Source organism: Chelonia mydas, chromosome 24, assembly GCF_015237465.2.
Source record: "Chelonia mydas isolate rCheMyd1 chromosome 24, rCheMyd1.pri.v2, whole genome shotgun sequence".
Classification (NCBI taxonomy): domain Eukaryota; kingdom Metazoa; phylum Chordata; order Testudines; family Cheloniidae; genus Chelonia; species Chelonia mydas.
In genome coordinates, this window is record NC_051264.2 from 8,488,015 (window position 1) to 8,504,045 (window position 16,031).

At 48.4% G+C, this 16,031-nt stretch overlaps 1 protein-coding gene across 3 annotated transcripts in view; it reads right to left on the bottom strand.

Moving 5' to 3' along the window:
- Window positions 1-208: 208 nt before the first annotated feature.
- Window positions 209-16,031, bottom strand: part of SNX27 (sorting nexin 27) — a 57,283-nt gene continuing 41,460 nt past the window's right edge. For 2 of the 3 annotated variants that reach the window (XM_037882644.2, XM_037882646.2), the window contains exons 10-13: window positions 15,747-15,875; window positions 15,333-15,392; window positions 13,136-13,198; window positions 209-8,760 (exon numbers count right to left, since the gene is read on the bottom strand). In XM_037882644.2, the coding sequence (XP_037738572.1) occupies window positions 8,713-8,760; window positions 13,136-13,198; window positions 15,333-15,392; window positions 15,747-15,875 (300 nt within the window). In that variant the 3' untranslated portion in view covers window positions 209-8,712. The remainder of the gene's footprint in view (window positions 8,761-13,135; window positions 13,199-15,332; window positions 15,393-15,746; window positions 15,876-16,031) is intronic. The other variant, XM_037882645.2, reaches the window with a different exon arrangement.

The window sequence follows — 16,031 nt, forward strand, 5'->3', positions numbered from 1 at the left end:
TAGGCCCATGGCAGATGGGGCAGTTGTACAGGCCCTTGAGGCTGTTTCTCTGCTCGCTGCCCCACAGGCGCCTTGGACCAGATCAGAGCAAGTGCCACAGATGGGCAAGGATCCCCCCAGCCCAGCCACTTCCCCAGGCCTGCCCAGCCCCTCCCCCCTCATAGCCCCTCCCCCACAAGACAGACAAAGGGGGCAGGAGAGGTTTAACTAGTAGTTTCATCAATAAATCAATTTATTTAAAAGAATATGTTACAATTAATTACACTAAGTGACTTTACCAAACAATTTTAGAGTGATTAGCTCTATAGAACAAGGAATGAAACACTGTTAGCAATCGGTTTTTTGTTTTGTTTTCTTCTTCACATTTCTGAATCACAAAAATAAAAAATACAAGATACTGCCGTGAAAATACAATTAGAGTTCTCTCAAATAAATTAAAACGAGCGTGCCCGGGATTGAAACCTGGGTTATTTTACTGGCTCAAAAAAAAAAAAAAAAAAAAAAAAAAAAAGCGGGGGGGGGGGGGGGGACGATATAAAATTTCTGTAAATTTAGTAGCAGGCATCCGTTCAATCCCCCTCCCATCCCCCCAGGAGGGGGAACTCCCCCCCCACCTTACATCAAAAGCTCTGACTGGTGTATTATTGCTGTTATATCTGTTGCTTTCCTTCCACGGACGAACCTTTGTATAACACGCTTCAACCCAGGGTTGGGGTGGAAGAGGGATGACCAGGGAAAGGTATAAAATGCCGAGGAAGGGATCTATTGGGGGCACTGAGATGCGGATTCCCTCCCCCCGAAAGCTCAATGTAACAGCCTACTTATACATACACAATGGTCTGTGGCCTTGGCTATAGGGCAGTTGCTTTGTTACGACTGGCTAAGAGGTGCAAGGTAACAGGTCAGGGAACTTCTAAGCTAGAGCAGCTGGAATCTAAACCAGGAAGAGACGGACGGTGGCTGGAGACGGTCAAGGGATAAAGCAGACACGGCAGCTGGGTGCTTGCTAAGCTGAATTCTGAAGCTGTGGTAACACCTTCTATAAACCTGCATTTCAATACAGTTTCCTCTAGAAAGGGGATAGGATAGCGTCTCTCGCATGCAGACTGGGCTGGGGTGTGGGGACTCTCCAAAGGCTGGGAGCAGTAAGGTTCCAGAGAGTTTCCGCCTCTCTACCTGTCAGCAGGGGGGCGCACAAGGGATGAACAAGAGGAGAGGGCCTGGTGCTGCAGACCAGAAGGGAGAAGGATGTGTCAGGAGCAAGCAAGGGGCCTTCCTGCTAATGGGAAGCTGCTGTATTGTGTCCAAACGACCTGGCTGCTGAACTGGTTTAGTGCAATCTGATGGGCTAGCTGGAAGCAGAAGAGCCTCACGCTGAAGGACAACTACATCTTGAAAAAAGAAAAGGAGTACTTGTGGCACCTTAGAGACTAACCAATTTATTTGAGCATAAGCTTTCGTGAGCTACAGCTCACTTCATCAGATGAAGCTGTAGCTCACAGAAGCTTATGCTCAAATAAATTGGTTAGTCTCTAAGGTGCCACAAGTCCTCCTTTTCTTTTTGCGAATACAGACTAACACGGCTGTTACTCTGAAACTACATCTTGGATACCCTGCTTGGGTGCGAAACGTACCACCTGCCGCTCCCCCAAATATCCAGGCTCGCTCGGTAAGTGCGAGGGCTGTCGAGGCTTTATACAAATTTGTTTAGAAAAATAGAACTGTCTCCATGAGCTAGGCTGCCATCAGCTTTAATAATACATTTCACCTCCAAACCAGAGGCGCGCGTGTGTGTGTGTGTGTGTGTGTGTGTGTGTGTGTGTGTGTATTATAATCTGTAAACCACTTGGTTTTTACAAATGCATCACTCACGAACTTTGGTTTGCAGGGGGTGAAAAGCTTTTGCACAGATAAAAATATAATTTTCCCAGAGCCTTGGCCATCGAAGCCACTCAAATCAGGTTAAGAGCCCATACATCTGGCTTTGAGTTAGCTTCCCAGCCCTGAAGTAGAGCTCTGCGCAAGCTCGAAACCAACAGAAGCTGGTCCAATAAAATATATTCTCTCCCTCATCTGGTCTGTATAAATGTGGAGAAAACAGAGCAAAAAAGAAAAATCTGCAAGACAGCAAAGAAGCAATTACCTTGCTCTGGCCATTACTGCAAACCATCAGGATCAGAGGAGGAAGGGGGGCTGAGAAGTTTATTTCTTGTCTAATTAAGGCTTCCTCATCAGCTGCATCTTCTACCTATTTAATTCAGAGAGCATTTGAGGAAAGCAGTTATTATAGCAAGTGCAGCCTGACCTATTTAACTTGTGCTCGGGCTTATAGATCTGACATCAGAGCTGCCAAAGCCTATCAATTGATTTTTTTAAAAAATCTGAAAAGTAAAGAGTCTGGAAATGGAAGGGCTGGTGCTGCATTTATGCACTGGAGCTCTTTTTAAAAAGTGACCTGCGTTAAGATAGAGAGACAGCCTCATTGTTTATTTCTGATGGCACCAAAAGTAGGACAAATTATATCAGCCAAGGATTTAAAAAAAAAAGAAAAAAGGAAGAGAAATTGACAGAGATTACCCGTTTCTTTCAAAACTTAAACACATACAAAAAAACCCAGCATTTCAGGACCAGTCCTATGGGAATGGAAATTTCAGTTCTTCCCCCTCAGGCCCCCAAATCCAGCACTCTGACGTGAGCAAAGGTGCTTGCTTTCTAGTTCTCTAAACAGACAGAATGAGCAACATACCTAACAATGGTTAAATGTCACAGCACAGAAGTCAACTGGAGGAGGTTACTAGTTCTTAAGTCGACCTACTTCAGTCAGCAGTGAAATTTCATGTTTATGGCTCTCGCTCCATTTTTGTTTTTTACATGGGTCCTGCGGCAGAACTTACTGCTGCAAAGAGATTTCCAGCTTCTTTAGCTATGGAAAATCAAGAGTATTGGCACAAATCCTTCCCTAAATCCAGTGGACTGAGAGAAACCTGGCAACACAATGGCTGATTACAGAGCTACTGCCTGTGTGAAAAGGGTCATAAGAAATATGGGGATCTCCCCCCTCCCAACCCCTGGATTTTAGGGAATAAGCAGAGGCAAGTTAAACCTTCTCAAGGTGCACCCCAACACTGAGGGAAGGGAGACTTGGATCCTGAATAAATTACAGGCAGGGGAGGTGTTTGGGGAATGAAAGAGTTAAGCATTGGGGGGGCTCCCCTTTTGGGGAACCCGTGTAGTGAAAACTGCCCCCTCCTGCCCATGGAAACCAGCTCCTGTCCAACGACACAGCTAGCACATTTCACCCAATAACCCCAATAATTGGTCCCCCAGGCCCAAATGTAGCTCCAGATCTCTGGGGCTCCCTTATTTCCTTCCCAGCAGGAAAATATCTAGACATGCTCACAGCCACACTGGATGCCAAGGGAGCTAATACTAGGAGAATACAAGTTGCACAGAATCTGCATTCCTCACATAACACTGCAGAGCAAGTCTGACCTCCACCGTCCACTCCTGCTGGTCCGGAGGAATAGCCTAGCTTAGCATCCCTCAAAACAGCCTTTTCGGGTTCTCTCCTCAGCCTTAGCCAGGTACTTGGCGGCGTGCAGAGAAGTGTCAGCAAAGCAAAGCTGGCTGTGCATGCAGAGCTCTCTGGGTCCAAGCCTCCCCCCTAACACAGATCTCTGCTGGAACATGGAATCCTCCAGAGGCTCCCAAAAGCAGTGCTTATTCCTGTGACATACAAACCCGTTGAACTCCTCTGACTTGAGTCATGTGAGTAGCCGAGCCCAACGAACAGAGACCGGGGAGGGGCTCTTAACACTGCTGCTGAGATTGTTCCATCTGTTCTGATGAGAACAGAAGGAAAGGTATTGCTGATGAGACTGGGGCTCTGAGACAATCTCGTCTCTACATACACAAGGGAGACATTGCCAGTAGCTTATTCAGTCCTTTGGGTCATTTATGGGCAGAGGCTAATGCTGTGCACTTGGATAGTGCCTCCCAGTCAAGGGTCATAAAGTGCTTTACACAGAGGGGTACGAACACCTCATTCTACTGGTGGGGAAACTGAGGCACAGAGCGGGGAAGTGACTAGCCCGAGGTCACTCAGAAAGTCAGTGGCAGAATCAGAAATAGAACACGGGTCTCCTGACTCCCAGTGCCCTGCTCTAACCACCAGAAGAAGTTGCCTGCCTCACGCACCGAAGGGGACTTCTCCAAGAGCTCTGAAGGGCTCCTGTGCTGGAGAATTCACACTCCAGCAAGACAGCCCATCCGCCCACTACTGAACTGGCAGAGGGGCACACGATCCCTAGCGCCGTGGCGATCTGGCCGTCTGTGCAGGACGAAAATGCTTTCCTGCCATCAGAGTTTGATAGAGCCGCCTGGAAAGGTAACGGCAGGATCCAACAACAACAGCTGTTCAGTGTTCTGATTGGGCAGCGGGAGAGGTCTCCCTCGGGGTGGGGAAATATAGCAGTAGAAGGATTAACCAAGGGAAACGAGGAAGCTAGCTTATCGAAGAATGGCTGGATGGTCCATGGAATTTGATGAAGGGTGGGGATGGTCCTTTTGTGGGTAGCTTTTCTTATAGCCTTCCAATTCTGCTCCCAACACCAATGAGCGGCAGGAAGTTGGGTAGATAGACCCCAAACTCCACACCTCTCTCAGCCTAAACCGCAAACACTGCCCTACAGGAAGATGCTTTAGGAGAGAGTGACTTTGGAAAGGCACAAGCATTCTTAACCCAACAGCACTTGTCCCTCCCCAGCCACACCATTGGAACAGGTTTCAAACACACCCCCAAACTTTGGATTATCTGCCCATGGCCAGTGGTTTGGGCTGCCCTATATTGTAAGTGACTCTCTGCTGCATGGAGTAACAGGTGTTATAGTATACAAAAAGCTTCTTTTAAATAACAAAGAGAAGAATCTTGCGGCCCAAAAGAGCCACTAGCAGTCTGGGACTGCAGGGAAAACCTAATATTGCTCCCCAAACCCACCCTGTTTCTGACCAGCTTAGATCTAAAGTTGGTGTGAAAAATAATTCACTGCACGTTCCAACCAATATTTTGTGTTTTCATCACTACGTAGGTCCTACATCACATGCAATATGTCCCTGTACACAGGGCTGGAAAATAAGAACAGTCACACTGGGTCAGACCAATGGTCCATCTAGCCAGTACCCTGTCTCTGACAGCGGCCAGTGCCAGATGCTTCAGAGGGAATGAACAGGACAATTTTGAGTGATCCATCCCCTGTCATCCAGTCGCAGCTTCTGGCAGTTGGCAGTTTAGGGACACCCAGAGCATGGGGTTGCATCCCTGACCATCTTGGCTAATAGCCATCGATGGACCTATCCTCCAGGAACTTATCTAATTCTTTTTTGAACCCAGTTACACTTTTGGCCTTCACAACATCCCCTGGCAACGAGTTTTGCAGGCTGATTGCACATCATGTGAAGAAATACTTCCTTTTGTTTGTTTCAAACCTGCCGCCTATTAATTTCATTGGGTGACCCCTGGGTTGTGTTAAATTAAATGATTCAGGGATGTGAGGGAATTAAGCCTTGGGGCATCTAGAGGCCACAGAGCAGGAAAGGAGGTGGGAAGTAAGAGGGATATTTGCAAAAACTTTAAGTCCATATATTTAAATGATAATGCTTTCGCAGCTGCCCTGAATGTAGACTTCAGCTGCTTCTAAAAGCACTAACCCCCACAAAGTTTCTTATTTTAATAAGCATCTAGCTTTGAGTGAGCCAGGTGCATTTCAAATCCAGTTCTGACTGAGAAAACTTAGAAGCTGCTTTCCTCACGCCATCTACAGAGCACAAAAGCTGGTTTGCATAACCTGTTGGCCCAGATACTTAAGTTGCATCCAGCAACACCAAATTAAAGGAGGCGGGTTTCTGTGCACCAAGGCGTCCAATGGATTAACGTATTAAAGCCCCTTATACAGCCACCCAGCTTCCTTGGCTCAATTTGTTTTCTTTGCAGAAGGGACACGAAATTGGTTCAAGATCTAAAGCAGAGAGTTCCTACTGCAGCCTTTAATTCTTTGCACTCACTCAGACTAGTGTACCTAAGCTACCTAATTCACACCCAGAAATACAAAGTTTGTAAGCAAAAATTTAGAGGCCAGCAGAACACTGGATTCTAAGTGCAAGGCCAAGGTTTCTCCTAGGCTGATGCTGCTCCCGCTTCGACTTGTGACTGGAAGGATACGGTCTATCTTTAGAGAGCATTTCCTGGCCCGCAGTTTAAAGCAGCCTCCCGGCAGACCACACTGGGTTCATGCCGTGAAATGCAGTGTCAGATCCCACACGTGGCAAGCTGGGTACCACAAGCCTCAAGGGTCATCCTGCTTTATTAAAGAGATTGATTCTTAAAGGTAAGGGTTTATCAAGTTAGAGCAAGCAGGAAGCCCTGCCCATGTTTTAGCTTTGAGTCTTTCTTTGCAGTTTCTCAGATGCACAGGGAACAGACAACCCAGCTTAGGGGAAAGTTGCCAATTGTCCTAGACTTCTTTCTGAAGACGGTAAGCCAATTCCATTGCTCCCGTTTCCCTCTCCTCTTCCCCTCCTGTCTACACTGACTGTTCATTCAGTCCCACGCTCCTTAGCCTCTCGCCTTCAAGGTCCCCAGGCTCCCTCTGAGGTTCTTCCTGAATCAAAGGTGGGCCTGTTTGACCTCTCCCTTTGACCCACCCTGGAGCTGAATGTGCCGTGCTCCGGCCCTGCCTGCCCAGAAGGCAAGACAAGGAGCGGGGCCTCCAATGCCACTGAGTCCCACAACAGGGCAGAGCTCTGTACTGCTGCCATGCCAGCTGGGCCCCACACTCAGCAGATCAGGTCACTGGCAAGGGCACCGTTGCCATTAGCTGGAATGGGCGAGTAAAGAGTTACCACTATGATCCACAGGGACCCCAGCCTAGATCAACACGGGAAGAAGTTGCCAAAACACCCGTCGAGGCAATAAATCAGCCAGAGCGGCGACAAGATGACCTGACCGCTCACTAGCGAACTGACCTCAAATGTCCTCTAGCCTACGGCTGCCTCCTTGGGTCCTTCAACCTGCAGCTGGCTCCCCACATCCAGTCCTAGAACCACACACCTGGGGCCGGGGGGAGGTGAAACAGTAGGAATGCATAACACCTTGGTCTATACAGGGCCAGAGCCCCCTCCCCTTCAGAAAAGTCTTTGCACTGAGAAGCGCTTGGAGAAGCTGGAAAGCGGCACCACACTAAGCTCTGCTCAAGGGCAGACGGAGGGCACATGCAGGAAAGGACAGCAATTACCCAGGCTGTTGCTTGGCTGGCTAGAACAGTTCAAATTTTCACAGAGACAGGGTTGTTTAAAACCCGTCCCTGCTCGGGGACGCCACCCTGCACTGCCAGACCTCGTCTCCCCCACCCTGCCTGGGCCGACTGACTGCTAGTGAAATACGGGCGTCAGCAAGGCACCCAAACAACGCTGCTTCTGTCCTGGAAAGCTGCAAGGAGCAGCCAAAGCCCATCAGGAAGATACCAGATCTTTGGCTGCAACAGCTCTGGGCTCAGTCTCGCCCCGCCCCAAAGAGATCTGATCAAGGAGTGGGGAAAGCCACAGATGGAGCCTCACTTCCCCTCCAAGCTGGATGGAGCTAATTCGGCTTTGGGCTCTCCTTTTCGCACCTCTGCCTGAGGACCAGAGAGCCTGCCCAAGGACTATGCACCATCCCAGCTCCACTTAACCCTTCAAACTATGGCTGCAGTGGGCCTTACACTGAGAATAGGCCTTAATCTGGCTCTTCGGCACAGAGGTAAATTTTGCTCCTTCGGGGTTTGATCCAAAGTCCATTGAGGCCAATGGGAAGACTCCAACTCAAAATCCATCCTACCCACAGTGTTCACAGAGTCCCATCAATTACAGCATCACACCCTTCGTGAACATTTACACCCGTGAGTAGCCCCACTGATTTTAAAAACGCTACCCGAGGTAAGGATGCAGGATCAGACCGTCAGTGAACAAAATCCCCTCTCTCCTTGTCCCACTAGCTCTGAAACCAGCTGCTTTACACACTTCTTAAAAAGGTTCATTGCAAAAAATGAAAAGAAAAAAAAATTAAAAGCCTGTAAACGTGTCAAGGTCCTTTGAGAGGAGAGGTATTTCCCTGTAATGTAACTTTTTTTCTTTTTTTTTTTTCCATTAAAGTTAGTTTTTAAAAAAACACGATGGATTCGGAGGAAAGAGATGCGTGTAAAAACGCAAGCTTAGAAAAGGTACTGCTGCTGATATGAAATTTTAAAAGAAATATATTGATATATATGTATATACGTGGGGTATTCTGTATATATAACTTTTTTTTTTTTTTTTTTTTTTTACATACATACATATATATGTCTGAACAGTGCAAATGGATGGCATTTCTATTTCCAGTTGTAAAAAATATAATATAAGCACAGTCCATCTTCCAATGCAGGACCCAAGTGAAACGAAAAAAGAAAAACAGAATACCCTTGGGTGGATTTTGTCTGTTGTTGAAAAGTTTTCCCCTCTTGTTACTCTGATAAGCCTGCTGGTTTTTTCCTAGTTGCTTAATTCCATAACCATGAAATTCACAAATGGTATTGTTATTAATAATATTTAGTTTAAGGGCTTTTAATACAATAACAGAATTTTTTAAATCTTTTTTTAAGTGTTAATTTCGGGGGGGTTTACGTTCTTCCACGACAGGAGGGGCTAAGTGGCGGCGTCCCTCTGCTGTGATCTGGCCATCTGAAAGATATTCTGAAAGAGAAGAAAGGGAAATTAAAAATAAGATGTTACTTAGTGTAAGCCTCTGGGTTTGCTCTTGCAGCCTCACTAATCATCAACCCTCTCGGGGCAAGTTAGACAGAGGGCAGCCTCCTTTGCAGAGGGGGAAACTGAGGCACAGAGAGGGTGACTTGCCCCAATGTCACTTGAAGAGTCGACGGCAAACCAAAGAACAGACCGCTGAGTCTTAGTTCCAATTCCCAGTCCCCCACTCTAGACCCCTTCCCATTGCTGGGTCTCACCACTAAACTCAAGTCCCTCCCATGAGTGAAGGGCTACCAGGATTAGAAAACCTGCCATATAGCAAGAGACTCAAGGAGCACAGTCTGTGTAGCTTAATAAAAAAAGAACGCTAAGGGGTGACTTGATCACAGTCTGTAAGTACCTGCGTGGGGAACAAATATTTCCTAACGGGCTCTTCCATCTAGCAGAGAAAGGTCGAATATGATCCAATGGCTGGAAGCTGAAGCTAGACACATGCAGACTGGAAATAAGGTGCACGTTTTTAACAGGGAGAGTAACTAACTTTTGGAACAATTTCCCAAGGGTCATGGTGGATTCTCCGGCAGTGACCATGTTTAAATCAAGACTGGCTGTTTTTCTAACAACTCTGCACTAGGAATTTCTCTGGGGCAGTCTCTGGCCTGTGTTCTACAGGGCGTCAGACGAGATGATCACCGTGGTCCCTTCTGGCCTTGCAATCTATGACTATGAAACCTCCTGGGGCTAGTCACTTGAGGCTCCGCTAATGCTCCTCAGTGCTGACCTGCAGCTCCTCCACCTGCTACACTAGTCCTGCCCTCCCTCCTCGTTCACCTCATTCTTCATCTGCTGCCCCCTGGACCATTCCAGCTCTGCCAGCACCTCAAGCCCCACTCGCAACCTCCATTCCCCAGCCCTGTAATCCAATCCTGGGCACAGCCTGGCAGTGAAGCTAGGCCAAATGGAGGCTCTGCAATCGACTGTTCACTTGAGACCCAGACAGGACTGCTGAGGGAAACGACTGGCGCTCTAGCCCACCGCACGAGGCAGCCTCCTCCTCAGCTTCCCAAACCCTCCATCACCCTAGGTTTGTCTGTCTAAGAACACAGCAGCGCGGTGGTTGAGAGCAGGCAGATCTCCAAACACACACACTGATTCCTTGCCAGTGCTGGGTGCAGAACTGATTCAGGTACCCGGATCTCCAATCCCCAGCACCTTGGGATGCGCAGGCTGCAATTCTCTGCTCCCGCTGCACTCCCTGCAGCAGCCGCACAAGCTGGCTTGATGGATGACACCAATAACCATGAGTAATTGCCATCGCTGGCAGCAAGGGTTGGAGGACCAGCCTTGTGGCAGGCAGCAACAGCAAAGATAGACTCCCCCTGGGCGTGCAGCTGTAGATTAACTCCCCCCAGCAAGGATGAGGTTTCCATTCATGGCGGGGGCCTTTGCGGAAGCTGCAGTCGGTCTCATGGCAGTGTGTTATAAAGGGGAGGGGTTTATACTCCCATCTCTCTAGAGGTTTGTCAGCGAGTGGACATGGGAAGCCATGCTCTGGAGGGGAACCAGCATCTGGCCTGAAACAGGTGAACTCCCAAGAAAGGGAAGGAGGGGAATCCAGACAGGTTGCACACACTTTGCTCCTCTTTGAAGCAAATTCATCCAATTGTCGGGTGGTTTGTTGCACTGATTCTTTTGAACAAGGCATTTAAAAACCAAAGTTCCTGGTTGTGCCAAATGGTCATTAAAAATCTCACAAGAGGGTTTTGCCCAGGTGTCCTTTAGTCTCAACTCCTCCCTCCCAATCCCATAACCACTGTGCCCTGGTGCCCAGGCTGTCCACTCACAATCCCCACTCAGAGGTGGCTGCATTTCAATAGTGAATTGATTCCTCTGCGGATTGCTTTGGGAGCCGGCAGAGGGAACGGAAACACACGGCTTCCCTCAGTCAAGGCTGCTTCCCCCCTCTCCAGAGTTCCTCTAATTTAGTGCTTATCACCACAGCGTTTAAGTGCTGGTTACCCTTGTGACTGAATTAAACCACTGATCTACTCTTCCATATGGTCACAAGGGGGCATCTAACAGCCTGAACACCACATGACACTGCCAAGACAAACCCTGGCACCAAGTCTCAGAGCCCAGGTCGGCTGACTCAGGCTCATGGTGCTTGGGCTGTGGAGCTAAAAACAGCAGTAGAGAGGCTGGGGCTGGAGCCCGGGCTCTGGGACCCTCCCCCAGATTTCAGACCCCAGGCTCGAGCCAGAGCTGGAACGTCTACTCAGCTATTTTTAGCCCCATAGCCTGAGCCAATCAGCAGAGGCTCAGAGATGTTTATTGCAGTGGAGACGGACCCTAAGCCCTGAGTAATTGTGAATCGCAATCTCCTCTCTAGCCATATTACTGACCACATTTTACAGACAACAACTGACTACTCCAGCTGTCCAGTGGTCACCACGGCAAACCTGACATTTAATGCTGGCTGAGATTCACATTCCCACGTTCTTAGCACAGGGAATACGGCGCGTACCATTTGAGCTAACCACAGTGACATTAAATGGCAGCCACTGGCATTGCTTAAATGCTAAATAAAAAGGGGAAGCTGCCGTTTTTGTGTTGCTTTGGAGGTCTAAGTGACTTAATGCCTTAATTTAGGACCTACGAGCAATTAAGTGGAAGGCATCGTATACAAATGCAAGAACATCTGGAAGCTTAGCAAGGGGAATTATCTAGATCTGAGTTCTCCAGAGCCAGAAGGGGCATTGCGGGCAAAGACAAACGTCATAAGCAATTTTTACAGGCCAATAAATCAAGTATGGAAATTCCATGCTGCTCATTGTGTCCCCCCCTACCCCTGCACATATGGAATAGGCCACAGCAGTCTGCAGAGGCTTCACTTGGCAAGATTTCTGGCACAGAGATGCAGGTCAACAGCACAGACCTATGCAGAACCAGACGCTGCATCCAAATACAGCTGGAGGGGAGGGACAGAGTCAAGTGCATTCAGAGCTACTGCAAGTGGCCTTTACTTCAGCAGTAGAAATGGCAGGGCTCTCACTCGGAAGGAGGAGTGCAAGGCAACTAGACAGGAACTGGCGCTCACTGGAGAGCCTCAACTGAACTCATCCACCCTCCTGTAGAATGCGGACTAATGAATCCTCGAGTGCATTTAGGGCAGCAACGGTGAGATGAGGAGTCAAAGATTACCCTGCAGGAGGCTTTGGCACAGCGAAAAGGCTGGAGACCGCACCACAGCCAGAGGTTAAAGCAGAGCAGAAAATGGGTGAGGGGAGGGCCTCAGGACTCCGGCAGTAAACAAAAGGCCTAGGCTCTCGCAACACGATGAGATGAGTGTCGGGTTTGGCTGTGAGATGTGTGTCACGTACACTTGGACTGTATATTAAGGTGTGGGCAGCAGAATAAAACCCTGAAACTACGTCTACTCTACAGCGCCAGCATAGCCCCTAGCAGAGACACAGCACACGCCGACAAATGGATGGGATCACCTCCTCAAATGACATTAGCTACGTTGACAGGAGCACTTTTCTGTTGGTGTAGTTGTGTCTACACTGGGGGTTTGGTCAGCACAGCTACGTCGCATGGGGGTGTGGCTTTTCACATCCCAGACTGACCCAGCTCCGCCAGTCTAAATTTTAAGCATAGATTAGGCTTAAGATAGAAAACCCCAGTCAGGCAATGGAAACTTCTTGGGGGCATCTGAGGGCAAAATTTGAGGCTAAAATCTGTAGAATCAGTGAGAAACGCTTCAGCGTAACTGCTTAGCAGACAACAGCAGGGCGGCTTTACTTAAAAGATTCAGCTACACAAGATGTTTTCCCACCCCACTATTCAATTAACCCCTTGATTACTGAGATGGAAAAGAGATCAGGACCTGCCAATCAAGTGGTACCAGAACGCCCCTCCAGCACTACCATGGTAAAAGTTGGCATGCAGCTGCCGGGATTAGTCTTTGGTCCTTTAAAGAAACTGAAAAATGTGTGTTCCCTTTACTGCTCCTTTCTGACCCCCTTTCCTTCTCATCTGGGAGTAGAGACAGCTTCACAGGTAAAGTCTCATTCCAGGTCCTCCAAAGATTGCCAGTGTCCAGGACCCATCAGGACTAAATATTTCCAATGTAAGGAAACAAAGAACATTTCTTAAAGCGGCATGGCAGTCTCTCCCCAGCATACAGCAGCAGGAAATGTTTTGCTTTGCAAGGTTTCTTTAAGGACGAGCTGACACTATTATGAATGCTATTCTACACTAGCAGGAATTGGAATGGAGAAACAGGAAGTAAATAGTAAGTCCGCAGTACGGCAATCAGACTGGCTCAGAGAGCCCAGATGCTGTTTGCTTTCACCCCAGTTACCTTGCTGCACATATTGTCTTTACTGAAGTTCTTGTTATGCTTGTCTGTCGCTTCCTCCTCCACCTTTACAAGAAAAAAAAAATATAAAGGATATAAATAAAAACTGATGGGGTGGGAGGGGACTAAATCTATTTCTACGGTAGTGGTGCATTTAGGGTGAATTTAGGGATGGGATTTGGGAGGTTCCAATAAGCACCCCAGAGCACCAGGCAATGAATTTCAACTGCCTACTATTCTTTCTGTTAGGAACTGACGACCTACGCTCACCACACACGCTCAGACATGGCTGCTGCTAGCCCTGCTCAGACACAAGTGCAGAAAGAGATGCGAGATGTGAACGTTTGGACTTAGCCCCTGGAGCAGATCAATATTTCCCAAGCAGAAGACAGTAACATGAGGTCCCGACGGAACGCTGCCCAGTGCCAACCCAAAGAACATGGATGGAGTTAGAAGTCTGTATACACTGACCAAAGAGCCTCTTCTCCCCCTCGCTGCGTACCCATAGTGCCCAGCTGTTGCATGTGATTAAGAGCCAAAAATCCTGCCAGCCACCGCAGTGAATGCTGCCCCTGAGGAAATCCAGCAGTGCACGTGGCAAAGGCATGGTTATGTACAGATGAGAGCTATCCAGACTGCCAGAGCATATTCACATACCAGCCACAGATGTCTGAGGTATAGGAGCCCACACAAATATCAGCACGTCAGTCCTTACAGAAATACACATCTGCTCCAGGCAGCTTGTGTTCAGAGATGGCACCCAACAGTGTTCTAATAAGCAAAGCTAGTCACTTCTAAAGGCTGCCTGCTTCAGGATCAAGAGACGATAGAAGTGACAGATTTCAGAGTAACAGCCGTGTTAGTCTGTATTCGCAAAAAGAAGAGGAGTACTTGTGGCACCTTAGAGACTAACCAATTTATTTGAGCATGACCTTTCGTGAGCTACAGCTCACTTCAGTTGATCCTCAGAGGTAATGGGTTAAGCAGCGGAGCTTAGCAGCACAGAACAGACTAATGGCCCATTTAGTGCAGTATCCTGCCTCCAGCAGTTGCTTATATCCAAGGCTCCAAAAGGAAGACACCATCTCCCTTTATGTACTGGGATGACTGAGAATCACCAAGACAATAGAGCAGCACAAGTTTTCCAACAGGCACCTTGTGGCGATTCAAGACACTACACATGATGATGCCCAGCACATTGCTAATATCAGACTTCGGCATCCTAAGCAGAGGAGCTCTGCATCATCTCCTCTGAGCCAACTGCCTGGAGGGCAGGTTGCCAGCTACCTTCTTCTGCCATCTCCCTGCTACACTGCAGTTAGCTGTAGCAGGAAGCTGTACCATGGGGACACAGAGCCAGGCAGCAGTCACATGGGGATAGGGAGACTCTGACAGGTGGATGAGGGGTGGCCAAACATCTCCTCTAAGGACCAGGAGAGGATGGACAGGTGCATGCAGCAGAAATAGAAAACACTGAATACAAACAAGTGAACAAGCAACAGGTGGGGTGGGCTTATTTGCTAAGGTCTCCTTGGCTTGGAAAGAAACCCCAACACCAGCCAGAGTCCCACCTAAAAATTTAATAATTTACCAAGAGGACATCTTGACTGACAGATTCTGAGCATGGGATTCTTGGTATAATTAAAAAAAAAAGATACTTTGCACTTCTACAGAGCCTTCCCCTGCAGGATCTCAAAGCTCTTGATGAACAATTAAGCAGTCCTCATAACCCTCCTGGGAGAGGGAGGCTTTGCTCTCTCCTTTTAACAGATCAGGAGACTCAGGCTAGGGAGTAATTTGCCCAAGGTATGTCAGGCAGTGACTTGCAGAGGTGGGTGTTTGATTACCCCATGCCACACACGCCCAGTACCACCTCTTCAAAAGGAGTTACGCGACGCAAAGGACGAGACGATCAGGCCCCAGGAGTCCTGACACCCAGCTCCCTGTTCTAGTCACTCCCATCCAACACTCCCATCCAACAGCTGCAGATAAAACCCAGGAGCGACTCCCATGTGCCCGCTCCCAGAGCTGGGAATAGAACCCAGGAGTCCCTGCTATCAGCCCTCCACATTACACAACACTCCCCTCCTTGTTTGGGCGGTAAGCCGATATTGCGAACGAGTATGAAAGCTTGCCAGGAAAAGGTTACTGCCAACTCACAAATGTACTAAGCAATTTCTGTGCAGTTACAGGATCTTACCTCCTTCCTCCACTTGAGCTCACAGAACACCCGCTCGAAGCACTCGTGCATGTAGTTGAACTGAAAAGATAAAGCAGCCCTCTCTCAGGTTGACATAAAGCCAAGCACAGCAGCAATGGGGCTGTGCAGCTCCGAAATGACAGCTGCCCATCAGAGAGCGGGACGGGAGTCAGAAGCTGTACACCCAGCTTCCGTTTACAGCAGGGGAAGACAAAGGTACCAGCTCTAGCCAGCAAGAACTTACTGTATCTCTGGCTCCTCCTAGTGGCTGTCTGGTTACGCAGCGCAAGGAAAAGTTGAGTGTCAAATCTTCTCTCACACCAAGAGATCAGAGCAAAGAGAATTTTACACCAGTTTCTAAAAACTGGGCGAGTCCCTCTCCTTAGTGCATTTGCAGTTAACAAGGTCACTTACATATGGGGTGAAGATTTTAACCCATCGAGGTTTCTTCTCTCCTCGTGCGTATTCAAAACAGAATGCCATTCCCTCTTCGTCCGTGTCCCACCGCTGCATCTCGTCCCACTCAAATGCTATTACCTGGTTCTAAACAGAAGAAGAGATCAGGGTCCAGAGCGGGCTATGCTCCAGTTGGGAGGGTCTTGGCCAAGGGCGAGTCAGGAGGCAAGTTAGCTCCTGAAATGCTACAGGGCAGATCTGAACCGGGGCCGGGGGTGGGGCAGAGTGCAGGGGAAGAGATGA